The sequence below is a fragment of the Balaenoptera borealis genome (assembly GCF_965194805.1).
Source record: "Balaenoptera borealis genome assembly, chromosome: 6".
Lineage (NCBI taxonomy): Eukaryota > Metazoa > Chordata > Mammalia > Artiodactyla > Balaenopteridae > Balaenoptera > Balaenoptera borealis.
This window is the reverse complement of record NC_138863.1, coordinates 79,125,180-79,147,544: the sequence shown is the minus strand read 5'-3', so window position 1 is coordinate 79,147,544 and position 22,365 is coordinate 79,125,180. Positions and strand designations below refer to the sequence as shown.

The 22,365-nt window shown below is 36.8% G+C and overlaps 1 protein-coding gene across 31 annotated transcripts in view; it reads right to left on the bottom strand.

The window, feature by feature from the left end:
* NEB (nebulin) overlaps positions 1–22,365 on the bottom strand; it is a 216,213-nt gene that overhangs the window by 87,241 nt on the left and 106,607 nt on the right. For 29 of the 31 annotated variants that reach the window (XM_082395693.1, XM_082395706.1, XM_082395682.1 and 26 more), the window contains 17 exons: positions 21,867–22,178; positions 21,341–21,544; positions 20,513–20,617; positions 17,330–17,437; positions 15,861–16,172; positions 14,803–15,006; positions 14,232–14,336; positions 13,163–13,270; positions 11,470–11,781; positions 7,185–7,388; positions 5,686–5,790; positions 5,432–5,539; positions 4,723–5,034; positions 3,831–4,034; positions 2,883–2,987; positions 1,884–1,991; positions 164–475 (listed from right to left, as the gene is read on the bottom strand). In XM_082395693.1, coding sequence (XP_082251819.1) covers positions 164–475; positions 1,884–1,991; positions 2,883–2,987; positions 3,831–4,034; positions 4,723–5,034; positions 5,432–5,539; positions 5,686–5,790; positions 7,185–7,388; positions 11,470–11,781; positions 13,163–13,270; positions 14,232–14,336; positions 14,803–15,006; positions 15,861–16,172; positions 17,330–17,437; positions 20,513–20,617; positions 21,341–21,544; positions 21,867–22,178 — 3,228 coding nt within the window. The remainder of the gene's footprint in view (positions 1–163; positions 476–1,883; positions 1,992–2,882; positions 2,988–3,830; positions 4,035–4,722; positions 5,035–5,431; positions 5,540–5,685; positions 5,791–7,184; positions 7,389–11,469; positions 11,782–13,162; positions 13,271–14,231; positions 14,337–14,802; positions 15,007–15,860; positions 16,173–17,329; positions 17,438–20,512; positions 20,618–21,340; positions 21,545–21,866; positions 22,179–22,365) is intronic. The other 2 variants (XM_082395703.1, XM_082395705.1) reach the window with 2 other exon arrangements.

Sequence of the window (22,365 nt, the reverse complement as noted above, 5' to 3'; positions counted from 1 at the left end):
GAATCCTCCATAAGATAGAAAATATTCAGAAAAACTCTACAGAAAAATACGGAATATGTTAGATTCTATTAAGATTACTGTTTAAATTACATCCTTAAGGAATACTCTGTGATTAAACACATAGACACACATCTCCCCAAGAGTCTGGAGACAGGATACGCACATCGCTCTGCAGTTCGTAGGCTTTCTTCGCCTGGATCATATCATTCTGGTCTGGCAGACACGTCCACTGGTGCAGATAATTGCGATAATCAATGTCGCTAACCAGAACCTGGCATTTCTTGGCCTGAACAATGGACATCATGTCCAACGGTGTAGTGTGGATTTCTTTAGACTTCTCATAAGCTTTCTTGTATTCTCTGTCACTCTGGATTTTGGCAGCATGCATAGACCATACCAATTTGGGGTCATCTTGTAGGCTGCGGAAACCCACGTAGTGGCCCAGTTGCTTACGGTAACCTTCTTTGTATTTGTACTAAAGTTGTAAAAAATAAGATAAAAAGACATATGGACATAATGTATGAAGACGACTTTTCATTAAATGGTTTTGGAATATTTTTTTAGCCTTAATGTAAATTGGCTCAAATTGGTAGTTATTACATATTTTAGTTCCCTTTAAAGAAATTAGGGCTATTTTAGATAGTTTCACAGAGGACACGAACAAATCAGGAGGGAAATAGTATGGTGAACAAGAGTAATAAAAAAATAATAACTAACATTTACTAGCAATCACTATATGTCAGACACTATTATGAGTGCTTCAAATGTATTAGGTTGATTCATATTCAACTGCTGAATTTTTTGGTTAAAAATAGTTGAATCGTGGCAATTATAACCTCATTTAATCCTCAGAACATCTCTATGATGTGGATATTAGTATTATCACATATTTCAGATGGGAAAAGTAAGGCACAGTGGGGATAATCATTATCCCTAAGGTTGCCTGGCAAGTGGAAATTAGGTTAGATGGTCCCCAAGGGTACTGAAGGTACTTCAGGTAGGAAAAAGTCATATGTGTGGTTTTGGAGACAGACAAGAAAGGAGCATGTTTCAGGAATGGAAGACAAGGTTGTTGGTTTGAATCAGAAGATGACAACAAAAGGCCTGTGGATAAGAGTTTCCATCTATTCCACACTTGTTCTCAGTGTCTTAGGACAAGAGTAAGATCATTTCTGTTTCTTTCCTATATTTGGATAACATAGGAAAGTTTGGACAAAAGGGAGAGGGAGACAGCTGGGAATAAGGCAGATACTATGGATTGGCTATGCCTTTTTAGAGATAAAAATGAGAAATAAGAAGGAAGAGACAGCTGGATACTAAGATAAAAACTAGAGAAGAATTTGAAGAAAAGGAATAAAGGTAGCTTAAAGATTTGGAGCTGGGGGGCCTTGGTAGAATAACTATTTTGACTGCTGGTAAGTTTTAAAACTACTGTTAAATGAACCTCAAAGGGTTACTCAGAGGAGTATACATATGCCTCCAGCATAAAATCTTGTATATAAAATGTGATCTCGGTCTTAAGTCTTGTATAAAACTTTCATCTGTGATTTACATTTATGGAGAATGTCCTAAAGATTTGGGGGATAAAATCACATTGTATTGGTTCCTGAATTTTTCCCAAGAATTTGGTATAGATCTTCATGATATTTTACTTCTACTTAGAAACAGCTTAGAAGTTATTTACACATATACTTCACCTATGCTTACCTCAGTGTTTTTCATCCCATTTTAATATTTTAAAATAAAGTCTTTAGCACAAGGCAAAATGCAATTGTTTGCATAGAATTAAAAAAAAAATCAAACCAAATCAAAATTCTTGAAAAATATTCTCCCTATTTGTTGTATAGAGAAGACAATCCACAAGGAAATAGAAGGAGCTGTACCTCACTGGCAATTTCTCTGGAGGCTTTGGCATGCTTGATTTCAATGGCATCTGCTCTCAAGTCATAGCCTTTCTGCTTGGCCTCATCCCAGTCTTTCTGGTAGAGTTTCTATTGAGGGAAAACACAGGTTTGCTTACAAGAATGGAAAATCAGTAGACATATTCAAAGTAGTCATGACATGAATCACAAAGCACAATGTAAATGAAGGCAGCATAAGAAAAAACAGTCACTTCTGAGTCCTTTTTTGGTTATTGCCTATTTACTTTGTGGAGTGCAGGGTACTTGTGACTACAATTTTAAAGCTAAACATCTAAATCTACTAATATTTGAATTATTTGCATTCACCACAATATAGTACAATGTGAAAATATCCCACTATACAGTAATGGGAACTAAGAATCAACTGTGAACCTAGAGGACCTTCATCAAGTTACCATATAAGACTTGATAAAGATTTTTTCCCAATGTTGGCCTTTGACTTTTCAAAGGTCTCTGCTAAAGGGATGTAACATAGATATCATACCTATCCTACACTTCGCATATAATTAAAAGTTTGACTTTTCTTATGGCCTTGAAATATCAAACAAGAAAGTTCTGGATCAACCAAGAACCTATAAAGACAATAGAGACTGTTATCTCTTATACTTACTTGTGTAAGAGGCACTTTACTAGGGATTTCATTACTCTCAATTAATATACAATGAAACTGAGCTGTGGACATTGAATATAGGACAATGATTTCAAGGTTGAAAGAAGGACACCAATGAGATTCAGGTATCCCACCTCTTGCAATGCAGGGACCCAGATATGTATCTAAACTAATGTTTGAAAGAGAATTTCCATTCGTACTGCATTGGGAATGGTAGCCAAAGAGGAATTGTCTAGCACCCAAAGCTGTAAACATTTCTAAGGCAGGTAATTTGTCCATTATAACACACCCCATAAGCTGAAAGATATTGTCCCATAAAGACATTTACACTTCATATTTATGCCTCTTACATTGCTGATTTGCATGGCATTGATTTGGGCCTGCAATATGACTGGCATGTCAGAAGGAATGCTTATGTTGCTTTTATCTTTATTCCAGGCTTCTTGATATAGTTTCTGTGGAGAGAAGGAAAATATTATTTTAATACAGCAATAGAGATGGATATCTGAACATTAAGCCTTAGCAACTATTTAACATGGGAAAATGTTTTGTTATATGTTTGCAATGGTTAGTTTTTTGTGTCAGCTTGGCTAGGCCAGCGTACCCAGGTATTTGGTCAAACATTATTCTACATGTTTCTGTGAAGGTATTTTTTAGATCAGATTAACATTTATACCAGTGGACTTTGGGTAAAGCAGATAACCCTCTGTGATGTGGGGGGCTTGTTCAGTCAGATGAAGGCCTTAAGAGAAAAAAGACTGACCTTCCCTGAGCAAGAGTAATTCTGCCAGCAGACTACCTTGGGCTTGAACTGCAACTCCTGCCTGGGTCTTGAGGCTGCTGGCCTACCCTGCAAACTTTGGACTTGCCAGCCTCTACAATCATGTGAGTCAATTCCATGAAATAAATCTCTCTCTCATATACCTCTTATTAGCTCTGTTTCTCTGGAGAACCCTGACTAATACAGTGTTCTACCATTTAACGTGTAGCATTATGCCACAGGTTTTGTAATAAGTATTTGCTTTCCTGAGTTGTAATGGAGTGACATTTTTCATTTTAGTGCTTCCAAGTCTGTGTGTGAGGTAGGGGAAAGGCGCGTTGGCATTTGTCAGAGTTCTACTTAGCATGTGCCTTCACTGAACTAAACTAAGAGATTCTTAGAGTTGCTCCAAGCACTTTAAGTCTTTGAAGAGAAACAATCTACATTCTCTGTTTCATCCACAGATGCTCCGTTTGGGTGGCATCTTCTGAGAAGAGAGTCCTGCTAAAGGAGAGCCTGGCGGTAGGATGGTTCTTACCTCACTCATTTGCAGAGAATTGGCTTTTGCCAGGACAACCGCTGGCGTGTCGACAATGGAAGTGAATTTCAAGGCTTCTGGGCGTGTCCTGTAGAGTCTTTCATTCAGCAGGTGTTGAGCACCCTTCACCCTGGTCATTTCTACTGAGCCTTCTGGCATCCAGCCAATGCCACGCAGCCACTCCAGGTCTGCTTTGTACACATTCTACAGAGACATTAGACAGAAATATTGTTCCAAGTGCTAGACATAGCATCCCTTAATTGGAAAGTAAGTTCACGGGGTTGAGGGGTTGATAAGCACAGAAGATAGTGGTTCCAAAAAAGTAGGACCTGAGATTTTACATGAATCAGGGGTTTCAATATCCATGACAGAGTAATTTGTAAAAGCATAATTTTTTATGCTAGCCATAAATAAGGATAAAATGGTAATAATGCTAAATTTCATGGTAATTATTTGATATTTCAAAGAAATTATATAACTGAAAAAAAATTTAAAGATATTTTGTCATATCTCATTTCATTTTCATCCTGTAATAGGGTGAAACTCTGTTTAGCGTTTTGGATATAGTACAATAGTGGCAGTTATTTTTTAAATGTTCAGATAATTTATGTTTGTTTGAAATATATTTTCATTGCCAGACAGTACAAAGGACATGAAGAAAATAGTCTGGAATCTAGGCCAGGGAGGACATGACCTAAGTAGGGTTCTTCATCTATGTTCTTTGATTCCCATAACATAACTCCTAAATATGGGTTTTGTTTTAAGAATGTGAATGGCTCCCCCTGAGGTTGTGCAGTGAGCAACCCATGAGTCTGTTCACAGAGGCACTGTCTGTACAATTAACAAATCTATGTCCTCCCACTCCTCCTTTCCCAAAGTTCACGTTACGTACATCACTCTGTAGTTCATAGGCCTTCCTTGCTTGGATAATGTCGTTTTGATCAGGTAAGCACGTCCAGTGATGCAGGTAATTTCGATAATCAACGTCACTGACCAGAATCTGACATTTCTTGGCTAGCAAGATGCCTAACATGTCCACTGGGCTACTGAACTTGGTCTTCCACTTCTGGAAATCCTTCTTATACTCTCTTTCACTTTGAATCTTCCCTGCATGTATGGCACACATAATCTTGGGGTCATCTTCAACGTTCCGGGCTCCAATGTGGTGGCCTTTCTGTTTCTCATATGCTTCTTTGTATTTGTACTAAAACATAAGGAATATATGTTTAAAAGCCCAGTTTTAAAACCATATGCATGCTGACAATTAGACAACATGAAAACCCACAAGCAAATGGACAAGACTTTCATATTTTGAATAATTTTGACATCTCTGAACAATTTTAAACTAATGTTTTATGCTGTCATAAACGTAACAGTAGTGGAATCATATATCTTCACTGCTGAAAACTTTTTCTGCAACAACTCTAACTACAATTTCAAAATGTGTTTTTCTTCTCCGAGACAACAAAGGGAAAGGTCTTGGAAGGTAAGAAGCGTGACTGGAGGGGTATATGAGGAAGCAGTTACAAAGTGTGGCCCACCAGCTGCACTGTGGTTGTTCAGCAAGGTGAGACCGAGGGGGTTAGACAGAGAGCACTTACGTCACTGGCAATGTCCCTCGAGGCCTTGGCACTCTTGATGAGAATAGCATCAGCTCTCAGATCATAGTCCTTCATCTTTGATTCATCCCATCCCTTGGTGTAAAGTTTCTAGGTGGAGGAGAATACACAACAGAAAAAGAAAAGAGTTATAGAAAGTTAATAGGCCACTTCCAGTAAGGAAGGTGGTAAGATGGAAAAAGTATTTTAATTACTCCTAGACTAAAGGCTGACTTAACAATCAGGAAATCTCTTACTTGGCTGATATTGGCAGAATTGCTCTTGGCCAGCATGATTTCTGGGGTGTCCGGCATCACGTGGATGGAGGTTTTGTCAGTATCCCAGGCTTCTGTATATAAATGCTATGGGGGAGGTGAGGTAAAACCCTTTGTTAAAGCCAATACATTGCAGTTATTATAAAATTTAACTCATTTAACTGTAAAATAGCCTTTGAAAACTTATGTGGAGGTGAGGGAAGCAAAAGGGTATGGGGAGAGTAAATCATGGCAATATTTAAACAGACATATGATTGTTTCATAGCCAATGTAAAGCAACATCATGATCTCAATTATTGATTCTTTTCATCCAGTGACTCTCAAGCTTACTCACAGAACCTTCAAGGATGGAGCTTGGCTATAGAACTATGTTATAGTAGAAATCCCTAGACTTCAGAATCAATCCCAAGGTCAAACCCAACTCCCCTATGTCCAAGCTGTGTGATCTTGAGAAAGGTACATAAAGCCTCACATGCTTCATTTTTTGGAGGGGGATAATCATATCTTTTTCATTAAGTATTTTTTTTAACTTTATACTTATCTCTTTTTTTTTTTTTAAGTTGAGGTGAAATTGGTGTATTACTTTATTGAGTATTTTTTCGAGATTAACTGTAACATATGTAAAGTGCTTGAGTCATAGTAGGCACTCAACAAATTTTTTGTTTCCTATTGTTATTATTACTGTGACTGCTGTTGATGAGTGTGGTATAGAATAGAGTTTCTGGAGTTTTAATACCCCAAACGTTGGAGTTTGCTATCTGAGAGCCAATTTCATATTCTGCACTGAGCCCTCATTCTCACTATCCAGATATCTGGAAGACATTCAGGCAGGTGTGGGAGAATTCAGAAAAGTTCAATTCAATCTCAGCTGTGCATATTAAGGGCCTACCTACTGGATAAAGAAATTAGCCGAGTATCAAAGATTGCCAGCATTAGGGAGGAAAAAAGCGATCATCGATCTTGTACAATAAAAATGAAAGCAGCAGTCACATCTCACTTTCCAAAGTGGGATTTCTACAACCTATGGTTTTGGAAGCAAGTAATTTGAGTTGTGCACTGGCACTGCTATGCACACTGTGTTTCCAAGACTTCTGAACAAAATGCAAAATGACCGCATATTTTTTTACAGGATGGATAAAGAGATGCTGATGCCTTGAGTCTGCTCTGCCAAAGAGAATGTGCAGAGAAAAGTAGTGCATTTGTGGATGTCTCTAGGTCACTGCTCAGAGGAGTGTATGCCTTACTCCAGAGAAACTGTCCTAGGCTGTACTTCCTCACCCACACAGAGAATGAGGGGACACAGGGTTGAGAGAAGCATGCAGGTCCAACTAGGATTCAAGCACATGCTCTGTTGAAGGCCTACATGAGAATTAAGCCCATCACCTCTCCTTTCTCTGGAAATCCTCCAAGATATTTCTCACTTTATAAGCCCAGTCTGTGGAAGGTATGACACAGGCAACTGGCAAAAGCTGGAGACTCACCTTGCTCATGGTCAGGGCATTATTCTTTGCCAGGACAATCTCTGGGGTGTCTGTAATGGATGTGAACTTGAGCTGGTCTGCAGGCTGGCGGTACTTCCTGTCACTCAGGATTTCTCCCGCTCTCTTCACATTCTCGACCCCCACAGAGCCAATGGGCACCCACCCAATGCCTCTCAGCCACTCACGATCAGCCTTGTAAATAGCCTGAAAATGAAACAATGTCAAATATGTGTAGAAATTACCTCCACAGCCTGATGTCTAATCTTGATTTAGCATGGTGTATACAGATGGTGTATAATTCTGTATCTTGTGTAAATTTCAGGGAAGACACAGGACTGCCTTACTTTGGTGTAGAATGGCTAGTCCAGCACTTTGTCCCTGAAGGTAGTCAATGTTTGCTGTTTTAAAGACCTATGAAATCTCTAATAATATGTGATTTCATCAATGAAAAACCATTTTAAGGAAATTCCTGCCTGCCTCCTGATACAAAGTGTTTATTCTCTGATTTGATTGCCTATACCTCTTTGTATGGGAATAATTCTCTGTTAGAGTATAGTTTGTTCCTATCTCATTGGGCAGGGGCCTTCACAGCCATTGCATAACATAAAGAAAGGATGAACACTTCCACACGCTGAATCCACGTGTTTTCTCGGGACAACAAAAAGGGATCTTTTTTCAGATGATTCTATACTCATGTTTCTAAGCCAAAGAGTATATATATTTTTACTCTTACTTATTTTATCCACAGTCCCTCTTCTTGTGTTGTAGTTCAAGTAAAAAAAAAAAGATATTTTATCCTGCTTTCATGTTTCTTCTTTGAACTTAAATAAATTGGCTGAAGGAGAGTTTTTCTCATAAGTAAGAGTAACAATTCTTTTTGTTTTTATGGCTTTTTGGGAAACTCTTTTTTACAATGCCACCACTTTTATCATTCTTCCAAAAGTGACTACTTCTCAGAGCTGATCAAAAAAACAAGGAGCTACTATACCAGTACGGTAGTATTTGAGTCCCAAGGACAATCTACTGGCTGACAACAAAAATACTTAACATATTTCTAGGGAGATACTGTTTTCAGCTTCTTAGAAAAATTGTCTTGATATATATAACTCATTCTTATATTTCCTTCCACAAGTTATAATAGATATTTCCTATAAGTTAAGTAGTCAGAAAAATGATAATGCAATAAATTCATTTGGAAAATCAGGTTGCATTAAATCAGGATTTCTTAACTTGGCATCAATGAACTTAGATAGAAAAAACATCTTTATTTTCACCTCTAACTGAAACATAGCATTTCTTTTAGCTATAACTATAGGCAACAGATGATGGTAGTATTAACACTACATGGAATTTTATCAGCAGTAGAAGTCATAAATATTTTCATATTCTGTTATAGTTGTTGTAGACATCTTGCATATTTATGTTCATCAGTTCTTTGAAATTAAGCTAGTTTTACACCCACTGCTAGATCTTTTTATTTAATGTGTTAATAAAAAGCATATATATCACTACACTGTCAGTGGGAATGTAAATTGGTGCAGCCACTGTGGAAAACAGTATGAAGGTTTCTCAAAAAACTAAAAATAGATTGGGTTGGTTTTGTTTTAATATTGAGCTGCATGAACTGTTTATATATTTTGGAGATTAATCCTTTGTCTGTTGATTCATTTGAAAATATTTTCTCCCATTCTGAGGGTTGTCTTCTCGTCTTGTTTATGGTTTCCTTTGCTGTGCAAAACCTTTGAAGTTTCATTAGGTCCCATTTGTTTATTTTTGTTTTTATTTCCATTACTCTAGGAGGTGGATCAAAAAAGATCTTGCTGGGATTTATGTCAAAGAGTGTTCTTCCTATGTTTCCCGCTAAGAGTTTTATAGTGTCTGGTCTTACATTTAGGTCTCGAATCCATTTTGAGTTTATTTTTGTGTATGGTGTTAGGGAGTGTTCTAATTTCATTCTTTTACATGTAGCTGTCCAGTTTTCCCAGCACCACTTATTGAAGAGACTGTCTTTTCTCCATTGTATATCTTTGCCTCCTTTGTCATAGATTAGTTGACCATAGGTGCGTGGGTTTATCTCTGGGCTTTCTATCTTGTTCCATTGATCTATGTTTCTGTTTTTGTGCCAGTACCATATTGTCTTGATTACTGTAGGCTTGTAGTATAGTCTGAAGTCAGGGAGTCTGATTCCTCCAGCTCCGTTTTTTTCCCTCAAGACTGCTTTGGCTATTCGGGGTCTTTTGTGTCTCCATACAAAAATGGGCAGACCTACATAGACATTTCTCCAAAGAAGACATACAGATGGCCAAGAAGCACATGAAAAGCTGCTCAACATCACTAATTATTAGAGAAATGCAAATCAAAACTACAATGAGGTACCACTTCACACCAGTTAGAATGGGCATCATCAGAAAATCTACAAACAACAAATGCTGGAGAGGATGTGGAGAAAAGGGAACCCTCTTGCACTGTTGGTAGGAATGGAAATTGATACAGCCACTATGGAGAATGGTATGGAGGTTCCTTAAAAAACTAAAAATAGAACTACCATATGACCCAGCAATCTCACTACTGGGCATATACCCAGAGAAAACCATAATTCAAAAAGACACATGCACCCCAATGTTCATTGCAGCACTATTTACAATAGCCAGGTCATGGAAGCAACCTAAATGCCCATCGACAGACGAATGGATAAAGAAGATGTGGTACATATATACAATGGAATATTACTCAGCCATAAAAAGGAACGAAATTGGGTCATTTGTAGAGATGTGGATGGATCTAGAGACTGTCATACAGAGTTAAGTTAGAAAGAGAAAAACAAATATCGTATATTAACGCATATATGTGGAACCTAGAAAAATGGTACAGATGAACTGGTTTGCAGGGCAGAAATTGAGACACAGATGTAGAGAACAAACGTATGGACACCAAGGGGGGAAAGCGGTGGGGGGTGGGGGTGGTGGTGTGATGAATTGGGCGATTGGGATTGACATGTAGACACTGATGTGTATAAAATGGATGACTAATAAGAACCTGTTGTATAAAAAAATAAATAAAATTAAATTAAACAAACAAACAAACAAAACTAAAAATAGGACTACCATATGACTCAGTAATTCCACTTCTGGGTATACATCCAAAAAAAACAAAAACACAAATTCGAAAAGATACATGTACCCCAACATTCATAGCAGTATTATTATAATTGCCAAGATATATAGAAGCAACCTAAGTGTCCATCAAGAGATGAATGGATAAAGAAGACGTTTATATATATACATAACAGAATACTACTCAGCCATAAAAAAAGAATGAAATTTTGCCATTTGCAACAATATGGATGGACTTGGAGGTATTATGCTAACTGAAATAAGACAGACAGGGAAAGACAAATACTGTATGATATTACTTATATGTGGAATCTAAAAAAACAATAAACTAGTGAATATAACAAAAAAGAAGCAGACTCCCAGATATAGAGAACAAACTAGTGGTTACCAGTGGGGAGAGGGAAGGGGGAGGGGAAAGATGGGGGAGGGGATTAAGAGGTACAAACGATTATGTATAAAATTAGCTACAAGGGTATATTGTACGACGCAGGGAATAAAGCCAACATTTTATAATAACTATAAATGGCATATAACCTTTAAAAATTGTGAATCACTATATTGTGCACCAGTGACATAATATTGTACATCAACTACACTTCAATAAAAAAGCATCTATATTACTACATCACGTATTTAGTTTAATTTTTTTCTCCTGATAATCTAATTTTATTTATTTATTTATTTTTAATTTATTTTTTTATTATTTTTTATTGAAGTATAGTTGATTTACAATATTGTGTTAGTTTCAGGTATACAGCAGTTATTCAGTTATATATAATTCAGTTATATATATATATATTCTTTTTCAGATTCTTTTCCATTATAGGTTATTACAAGATATGAATATAGTTCCCTGTGCTATACAGTAGGTCCTTGCTATTTATCTATTTTATGTATAGTAGTGTGTATCTGCTAGTTCCAAACTCCTAATTTGTCCCTCCCCTTGCTTAGTATAATATTTTGATAACCATATTTCAATGTAATCGGTTTCTTTTGAAACCAGTGTGTGTGTATGTGTGTGTGTTTGTGTGTGTGTGTGTGTAATTTTATGCATCTCATGACACTGTCCTGAGAAGTTGTCCATAGGTTTCACCAGACTGGCAAAAGATTCCACAGCACAAAAGTTAGAACCCCTTCTTGAAACCTTGCTAAAGAATATTAAACCCACTTACATCACTCTGAAGGTCATAGGCCTTCCGAGCTTGAATGATGTCATTCTGATCAGGCAGACAGGTCCATTCATGAAGGGGTTTCTTGTAGTCTATGTTGCTTACAAGGATCTGGCACTTCTTGGCCAGCACCACTCCCAGCATGTCCACTGGGCTACTGAACTTGGTCTTCCAATTCTCAAAGTCCTTCTTGTACTGCCGGTCACTCTGGATCTTGGCCATGTGGATGGACCACATCATCTTGGTGTCATCCTTAACATTTCGGGCCCCAATGTGGTGGCCAAGCTGTTTACGGTAGTCTTCCTTGTACTTGTACTGAAAAAAGAATAGAGATATAAGTCTAATGATAAGGACATCTTATTTATATCACATTTCATAGTTTCATAGACACATTATTTCTTTTGATTTTCCCCACCACTAGTGTGAGGGAGAAAGTTTAATATTATCAACTCCATTTTATAAAATAGAAACCTGAAGCCTCCAGGAATTAAGTGATTTGTTCAAGGTCACATCATAAGCAGGTAGCAGGGCTGAGACTAGAATGGAGAGCTTCTGATTCCTAATATTTTCCCCTTCCACTAAACTATACTGCCTAGTTTACATTTGCTTAACAAGTAAAGATAAAACATCTTGTACAATTTAAAAGAGCATCTAAAAAAATAAAAATAAAAAAAATAATAAAAGAGCATCTACTTAATTTAAACATGTGACTGCTTTTTCTAAAAATGTTTCGATATGATGACTATTTTAGAATATTTCCCTTGTAATCAGAATTTATAGTGAATTCCATGGTCAAGGATACAGGCTACATTTAGAAAGTTTCACCAGGAAATACCTCCCTTATTTGCCTGTCAATGTCATTGAACTTTCAACCTTGAGAGAGTAATAACTTGGGTTAACACTCTATCTACTTTTAAAATTCAAGAATAATACTTTATGGTCCATTTTACCATGAGATGGTCACAGTGTGGGCTTCTCCAGGTTAACAGCCAGAAAAAGTTTTTATAATGGAAGGAATGAAGCATATGTCTAAGGTCTGGGACACTTCCAGAAGAAGGAAAGTCTGGCTTTGGGTCTTAAGGAGCCCTGGTACAGAATGAGGGTACTGGACACCCTCAGGAGATGTTTCTCATGACACAGGAAGGACTAGAGAGGAGAGGAAAGTGGGTGCTGAGTAAAAGCTTTGCTTACTTCTCAACTTGTTCTTGTGTCCAGTTATGGGCATCTTGGTAGGAGAACTTCACTAAAGGTCAACAAAGGATTAAACAAAACTCTAAAACGTATGCATAATTAACATCTTCTCTTAATGCCAGAGTAAACGGATAGAAGTAGTAGGAAAGAGTTCACATTTATGTTGGCTGATTTACATGTGCTACCAATGTCTTTAACAACAACGGTTTTTACAAACATCTGGGTCATCAGCTGCTCAACTTCTGAGGCTCAAAAATATAAGCCCATTTTTAGTGTTCATAAAATACTTATTTTTAAAGAACATAACTCCATCTTTGACAGATTAGCAGGTATACTGGATATAGTATCTTTTGTTTTCTTTGTTTTCATTTGCCACTTTGTACATGGGGGAATCGTTAAAGGAAATTGAGACTTGCAGGCTAAATTTCTGGCAAGAAAAGCTGTAAAAGCTGCCATTTGTTAACATCTTTGAGTAAGAAATGCCTCTTCAAAATCATCAACTTACATCACTAGCAATATTTCTTGATGCCTTGGCCGCTTGGATTGGAATGGCATCCACGCGCAAGTCATAGCCTTCCTTCTTTGACTCTTCCAAAGCAAGTTTATAGAGTTTCTGCAGAAAAAAGAATTGATCAATCATTACTCCTTTCGTAAAACTTTAGCTATTTATTACTAAGCTTTCTCTGTCCTCATTTAAACTACACAAAATTAAGTATTAGTGTGAGTTTGCAGAAAACTTTCATAGGTGCTCAAGGATTTTAAGGCACATGGTTTAAACTTTGATGTTTTATTGATTAGTAAATCTCAAAAGTTTTTTGGGGAAATCAGCATCAGGTTGCTAAAATTTTGTTTTGCCAAGCAAGCAAAACTGTAAAAAAAACAAAAACAAAAACCCAGCTATTTATTGTCACGATCTTAATATAAAAGGAAGGCCATTTTTATGCCAAAGAAGGAGAAGGAATAAACACAGTATTTTTAAATTGAATATATTTGGATTTGTGAACAACTCAATGCGTTGTCCTTATTTTCTCCCATTTTACCATGGATTATCATCACAGAACTTGATTGATCTGTGTAGACTAGGGTTTCAGAATCCTCACTCTGATGAAAATGTTGGTCCTGAAAGAGATGGCTAGGAAAATGCTTGCAAATAGCATTAAATGGTAACCAGAACACAATGAAGCGGCAAAAGAATACACAGTACGGTAACTCACTGTGTTTTAACCTAGTGACTGCCTGCTAAATCGTTGTTGAATAAAATAATGACTTGATAAGCACACTGACCTGTAGCGGAAGGCTTTAAGAGTATATTCCCTATTGGGATACTGCCCCAAAAGCATTTCATTCTCTGGTGTCATCTTCATAAAAGGCTAGTCTACTTTGTGGACCTACCACATAGACCAAAATTGAATCAAGGGAAAACTATCTCTTGAATCAAGGGAGAACTATCTCTTTTATTGACAATGTTGTTCTGGAGCATGTACAATAAATTAGTCAAAAGATTTCACTAAGGATATTATTACAATAGTTCATTTTTGCCTTTCTCTTCATGATATGATCAGTAGTTTACTCACATCACTGTAGTTTATTCGGTTGAGTTTGGCTAGCATGATTTCTGGTGTATCAGGCATGACATGGATTGTTTTCTTGTCATTGTCCCAGGCTTCAGTATATAAATGCTATGAAAAAAAAATGAGGAAAATTATTTTGGAGTTCACAGACAGTTTTTCTTTTGATTATGTGTCAGTCACCTCTCTTCTGTACAAAGTAGAAATAAAATTACTAAAGTTGCATAAATTCCTACCTTTCATGTAGATAAATTACTATTTCCAAGAGTATTTAGCTTACTATTTCATTGACTCAGTTTTTGCTGTTTCTTATTAAAATTTTTGAACAGTTCTGAAAAGTATAATTGGGCTGCAGAATTTAGTATCTATAATTGTGAAATAATTACAGCACATGGTATTTTTAACATCAGTTTACTATTCTGAAGTATTACTAAGTAACTATGGTGTTATAATGGGAAAATCATTTAAAAAGGTATTGTAAATCCTATAGGAATCTTTAAAATGTAGTAACATGTCAGAATTTTTACTTCATTCTATGGTAAATTCCTATACCTGATGGTGAGGAGTGAAGACTCACCTTACTCATGTTTATCGCATTGTTCTTTGCCAGCACCTGCTCCGGAGAGTCAGTTATGCTGGTAAATTTCAGTGTGTCTGGACGCTGGCGGTAGATGTTATCACTCAGTATCTCTCCGGCCCTCTTGGCTTTAACTATTTCCACGGAGCCAATTGGAACCCAGCCAATGCCTTTCATCCATTCAAGGTCTGACTTGTACAAATTCTTCAAATCAACCGACAAGAAACACTTTTATTAATTAGTTGTTCAGATTCACAGTCACAAAATGGATCATACTAGAGAAACACAAAAGCACTGATGAACAGGTAAAGCTGCCATCACAATCACTCATTAACAAGCATTATTGAATCCTGAGTACATTTTTTTCCTAAGCATTTTTTGGCACAGAGGATTGTACTAGGAATGATGAAAGATCTTTTTTGAAAAGTAAAAACACAGTCCTGCCCTTGAGGGTATTACAAGACTTTTACACAAGAGCAGAGTTTCTTTAGCTTTGGAAAATGTGTTCTAATAGCTCCCCAAAAGACCACATACTTAGACCAATGCTGTGTAAGTGTTGCAGTCACAAAAACTCTTGCCTTTTTTTTTTTTAAAGGGAAAAGAGGTGAAATTCAACTATGGTTGTGAGTTTCAACACATAGTAATGTTAAGTTTTACAAATCATGCTCTTGATTTGCATTTTTAATTGAGATATAATTGACATATACTAGTTTCAGGTGTACAATATCATGATTCAGTATGTGTGTATATTGCGAAATGATCACCACAGTAAGTCTAGTTGAGATCTATCACCACACATACCTATACTTTTTTTTCTTATGACGGGAGATTTTTAAAAAACTCTTGCCTTTATTTTCATCTTCAAAATCACAAAATATAAAGTATGTAATGCGGTGTTCTAGAGATAATATATTAGATATATCCTAATTATTTATTTTATTTTACTCTCAATAGGGCATGCTAACTGTATTATTATTATTGCACTAGTATTATTGTTGCTGTTGTTATTATTGTTATTGTTAACACTAGTATGCAGAAGCAGCATTGGGGGTACTCACATCACTCTGGAGGTCATAGGCTTTCCGAGCATGGATAACATCACTCTGGTCGGGCAGGCAGGTCCACTCATGCAGAGGATGTTTATAGTCCACATCACTGACCAAAGTCTGACATTTCTTGGCCAAAACGATACCAAGCGTGTCCACTGGGCTGCTGAACCTGGTCTTATATTTTTCAAAATCTTTCTTGTACTCACGGTCACTCTGCATTTTGGCAACGTGAAGGGACCACATCATCTTGGGGTCATCATGTATCATCCGGGCACCAATATGGTGACCCAACTGCTTACGATAAGTTTCTTTGTATTTGTACTGAAAGGAAAGAACCCAGTAAATGAGGAGGAAGCGGCAAGGGCTGGTCCCAGTTGCTGTCTCTGTGATGATGCTTTTCTATGAAATCCTCAAGACATCAGGGGAATTTCATCAAACATGATGCTGTGATGCTACACACTGGGGCATGCTTTCACCCAAAAAAGAAGATATGGTGCTCATTTCCACACCTCTATAGAGGATAACTCCACATTGATTCCTTTATATTATGCTAGAAAATTATGTGTTTTAATCACAAAAAAAGTGATTAAAAAGTGAACACTGAATGAGCTCAATTACAGTGACAAGCAGTTTCTCAGAAGTCGGTCATGTGAGTGGACCCAAGTGAGAACATATCAGAGGGATGTGCTTACATGGCTCATCAATTTTCTTTTTTTTAAGGCATTCTGAGAAATAATTTGTCCTCTGCACAAATAAACTGGAAGGAGTAGTTTTAAAATGGGTAATTTTTGTTGATAATGAGCATAGCGTTTCAGTTTTGCAAGATGAAAAAGTTCTGGATGTCTGTTGTACAATAGTGTAAATATACTTAATATTACTAGACTATATACTGAAAATGGTAAAGATAGTGAATTTTGTTATGTATTTTTATTATGATTTCAAAGAAAAACCTACCAAAATGGACAATTTTGCTATTCTTAATATTTTAATATTTAAGTTGTCCAGGAACCTGATGCATTAATTTTTAGGGTAAAGGAATGTTGATTTTCGTGGGCCCCATAGCAAAGAGACATTTAACTTTTTTGCTATCCTATGTCCTTCCTCAAGTCATGGGGAACTCAGTTAAGCCTGCTTCTTTATTGGCATCTTTGCCTTGAGTGTAGCCTGAGGAGAGCTCATGAGGTATCATGAGTAGCTCAACATAATGTCCATTTAACTTTGACCAAGGCACTCAGTCTTACTAAGCAAAGACCAAAAGATGAGCAACAAAGGAACCATATCCCAGTGTGTCTCTATGAAACTTGTAATCTTGGGCAGGCTACCTACTGTCTCAAAGCCTCAATTTATCTGCCTGTGCAATGAAGGCAGTTAAGACGGATGATGACTACAGAGACTTCCAGCTGTGTCCCAAGAGTGTGATTCCCTATGCAGGTGGCTGGCCTGTGGGTAACAAACGTAAGGATGTGATCAACTCTTACGTCACTGGCAATATCCCGGGAGGCCTTGGCAGCCACGATGGGAATGGCGTCACTTCTTAAGTCATAGCCTTCTTTCTTGGCTTCTTCCATGGCCTGGCGATAGAGGTTCTGAAGGAAGAAGTAGTAGCTTTTAGATACAGTGCTCACTTTCACCCTAAAAATGTATTTCTGTCAAAGGAAGACTACTTTTGGATGCAGAACAACACTAGTATGTTTAGCCTCAAATAAATTAAATTAAAAAAAAAAGATCTCTTTCTTCTTTTTACTTCCTACATATACAAGCTATTTATTTAACTTGAGATTTTACTTTCAGCAGGTCTAACACAACTTTTCCTTGCATAAATCCTTCTAGATTTTACACATTAAGTCATTAACTCTGAAATGTGCTTGGATTGCTCAGCACTTATTCTTTTCATGAAATAACCAAGAAATGACTATTTATTTAACTGCAAATTTGAATTAGGACCAATTTTACTAGCAGAGAATATGATTATTTAACAACAACACTACCACCATGAGCATGTACCTGTATTCAAATAGTGCTAAACTGAGGATAATCCATTGTTTCTGAACATCTTTGTTAATACTGATTTGCTCTCTATTCATTTTGTCAATTGCCGGAAATTGCTAGCAGACAGAGGGATAGCAGGTACCAGATATTTATGAGACAAAAGGGCAAAATTGATGAAATTATAATAATTTCTTTATGAATTGGGAAATACCCACTGTTCAGTTTCTGTGGCAGGACAGATGCACACAGAAGGTGGAACACAGGTGTTCCACGGGAACACAGCTTGAGAACCACTGCATTAAACAAATCATCTATGCCAGTAGTATTCAGTCTTTTTGTTTGTGAACCACTACAAGAATTTAGTGCTTTGTTATTAATAATTTTAAAATGACTTTAGAGTCTGAGAAGGATGTCATTAAATGTTTTTAATGTAGATTATTAATGTATGACAATTCACATTCTTTTCATGTTGAGATTTTACAAGGAAAAGCTAAAGTAAATAAGAATAAATTTAATGTATTTGAGATAAAGTCCCAAGGGCATTTGTTCTTCTTAAACATTTCTAGGGACTTCCCTGGTGGCTCAGTGGTTAAGAATCCGCCTGCTGATGCAGGGGACACGGGTTTGAGCCCTGGTCCAGGAAGATCCCACATGCCGTGGAGCAAATAAGCCCTGTGTGCCACAACTACTGAGCCTACGCTCTAGAGCCTGCGAGCCACAACTACTGAGTCCACGTGCCACAACTACTGAAGCTCTCGTGCCTAGAGCCTGTGCTCCGCAACAAGAGAAGCCACTGCAATGAGAAGCCCTCACACTGCAACAAAGAATAGCCCCTGCTCACTGCAACTAGAGAAAGCCTGTGCACAGCAATGAAGACCCAATGCAGCCAAAAATAAATAAATTAATTAATTAAAAAAAAATTTCTAGAAATATTCATTTTGTAACTAGAGTCAAATACTTTTATACTTTATATTTTTCCTTTGAAGAATAAATTCTCAAGTTTATCCTTATGTATAAGTGGGAAAAAATGTGCTTGAATCATCTTGCGGCTTCAGGCCAAACAAATTTTTTTCATTCTTTCAACATTAGAAAAAGATGCAGGGCTTCAAAGAAAACACTTTTATTATCATCAAGGCTACGTTTTAAAGAATGTTTGGTAAGTTATTTACCCAAGAGAATTAGAATAGGTAAATAAGAGTTTAAGAGGAAAAAAAATAAGATATAGTTACTTTGTTTTGTTAAACTTTACTGAGCTAAGTATGGAATGAAGGTACCATTGGTAATGGGTTGAGAAGAAATTCAAGTGGGCCGCTTTGAAATCTAATCTTCAGGAGACAGTCTTTAGGGAATTACCATAATCATGCAATTTTAAAGAAATAAATCCAGATGAAAATTTTAGAAATTAAAAAAATAGCCCAATTTCCTCTCAGCAGTCTGAAAAAAAAAATACCCTACCTCGTCTGACCTAATTTTAATAAAAGGGAGAGGCTTAAAAGCATTATCCCTTTGGGATAGAAACTAACTTCATCTGTCTGGGGTGAGGCAGAATGTCTGGGAAAAGATAATCCAACAGAGAAGCTCTGTGGCCAAGAGAAAAATTGTTCATTCAAAAATGACTGAAGCCAAGGTCAATCAAATCCTTGTGATCAGGCTTGTCCTTGGGTCTGTTTTATAACGCTAGACAAAAGGAAATCGTCTCCTCTTCATTTCACTTGTCATGCCTCTTCTTTAGGGCTACATTATGATAGGCAAAAGTAATTAACAGGGGTAAAATAATAATATGGTCAAGTCTTGAAAATAAGTATTTAAAATTTCCAATGTTCTCAAACTAAAGGGAAGTCTGCCCTTTTTTCTGTTTAATGAAGACACAAAAAAACATGTAAGAAATCAATATTCATCTTGAATGAACCAGATAATTCTTGACTTTGGCAAGAACAATTGGGCAAGAAGCTTTTTCTGCGGCAGTATTTCTATTCTGCAAAGATTTGTGATGACAAGTTTAGTGGGGCTGGAGATAGTATGTAAAAAAAAAATGTTTTTTTAATTGTCCTCAGGCAATTTTGAGATGGATGAATTTAAGAATTCTTACTTCAGTTCTTGTAAATAAACTGAAGTTATTTTGAGCATATTAAATAAATCTAATCTTCACGGTGACTTGAGTAAAGGGAAGAAATTAAAGTTTATTAAGCAGCTACTTTATGCCAGGCTCTACACTGGGCATATTATATATACTACCCCATTTAGCCATCACAAAAATTCTTCGATAGACATTTTTATCTCATTTTACAGATGACATAACTAAAGAAAAACTCATAGAACAAATTTTGAAGCAAGTACTAATCTGATAAATAGCAATAATTATTTTTAAATTAAAATTACAATATGATTCTATCATTAATAGTTGACTTTGAGAATTTTCCCCACCTCCTGACATGGAGATATTTTTGTATTTATACATTTCCCTATGTAGTTTTTTAATTGAAGTATAGTTGATTTACAATGTTGTGTTAATTTCTGCTGTAACTATTCTTGAATATAATGATACATATATTCAGGGTAGGTTATGGCAAAAATAAATAAATAATTGGTCAACATGAGAATTAAATCCATAATTCCGACCTTTCTACTACATCAGCAAAATAACGTGGCCAGGTCAAAACAAATGGTCTTACCTCACTATAATTTATTTTATTTTGTCTCGCCAACATAATTTCAGGTGTATCAGGCATCATGTGGATTTGGGTCTTGTCATTGTCCCAGGCTTCTGTGTATAAGCGCTGTGAAGGATAAAAAGGTTAATGAATTAGAACAACAACGTTTGCTGTAAACGGAGGTTTCCAATTTAGAGATCATGACAAAGTTGAAAGCCAGCCTTCTGACTATCTGGGCTGTCTGCTGTATATCAACATTCTTCAATCTCTTTGATGTTACAAGATATTTATTGTCACTAAATATAAGTGTAGATTAAGATATGAAAAGAAAATGTGTGTGTGTTTCGTTACAAGATCACCTCCACTCCAATTAAATTAAAAGCAAGTATTTTCCAAGCATGTATACACGTCCATATGTACTGAGGCTGTATCAACAAATTCTTCCCATGATTCTGTCTGTTTGTCTGTTTGTTAACTGCAAATGTACCTGGATATGCCACCTCTAGATTTCTTTTTGATAAATGTTATGAAGATTTGCACCTGACTTGTTTGTTCTATACTTACTAAGTACCCAACGAGAAAGAAACCTTGATACCAAACATGTATAACTATTATAGATTTAAAACAATTTAAACACCAAACAGCTGTCCTACTCCTAACTCTATTTCACAAGAAATGTCAAAGCAGAAATTCCCACATATATTTGGGGAATCCTAATAGAGAACTCAATCAAATCACCATACACAGGATGGCAGCTAGATAAAGCAACCAAACAAAAGAACTTATTAGTAATAGATATTCTCAAGGACATACAGCCCTGTTTTATTTTCCCCCACATTGGGGGCTCACCTTGCTCATGTTGATGGCGTTGTTCTTGGCCAGCACCTGTTCCAGGGAATCAGCCACACTGGTAAACTTCAGCTTGTCTGGACACTGGCGGTAGACGTTGTCACTCAGTATCTCTGCAGCTCTCTTGCACCTGACCACATCCACAGACCCAATGGGGACCCAGCCAATGCCTCTCAGCCACTGGAGATCTGATTTATAAATGTTCTGATGAGATCAAACACAAAAGCAAGGATTACTGAAGCTGTTAGGACTCTTGATTTCAAAAATGAATGAAAAGGACTGGAAAAAGTGGATAGCCAAACTTCATGTTGATGTCTTTTAAAATATGAAGCCCAATTGGATATAGTTCATGGTATTATGTTCTCTCTAAAAGAAAGGTAAGGCACAGTAAATTAAGGGTGGAGAGGAAAAAACGTTATTTTTTTTCTGAGGGCTTTACCTAATCCTAGGCCATTATCTGCATATTACTATGTATTATCATCATGAGCATGGTCAACAGTGGTGTTTAATGGGTCTCAGTACTCACATCGCTCTGGAGGTCGTAGGCCTGCCGAGCGTGCATGACATCGTTCTGGTCGGGCAGGCACGTCCACTGGTGCAGGTAGTTCTTGTAGTCCATGTCACTGACCAAGGTCTGGCACTTCTTGGCCTGCACCATCCCCAGCATGTCCACTGGGCTGCTGAACTTGGTCTTCCACTTCTCAAAGTCCTTCTTGTACTCCCTGTCACTCTGCATCTTGGCCACATGCATGGACCACATCATCTTAGGGTCATCCTTCACGTCCCGGGCTCCAACGTGATGGCCAAGCTGCTTGCGGTAACCATCTTTGTATTTGTACTGAAATAACAGTAGTCATTTAAAAAATAAAAATGAATGAAAAGGGCTAAAAGTCTTATTAATATAAAACTTTATTATTTTAAAATTGGTAATTCTTGCAGAGAAATAAATCTTCTGAATATCAACTTATCTCCTCATCCTAAACTCTGATGAGACTTCACAGCAATACTCTAATGGGGAGCAGGCC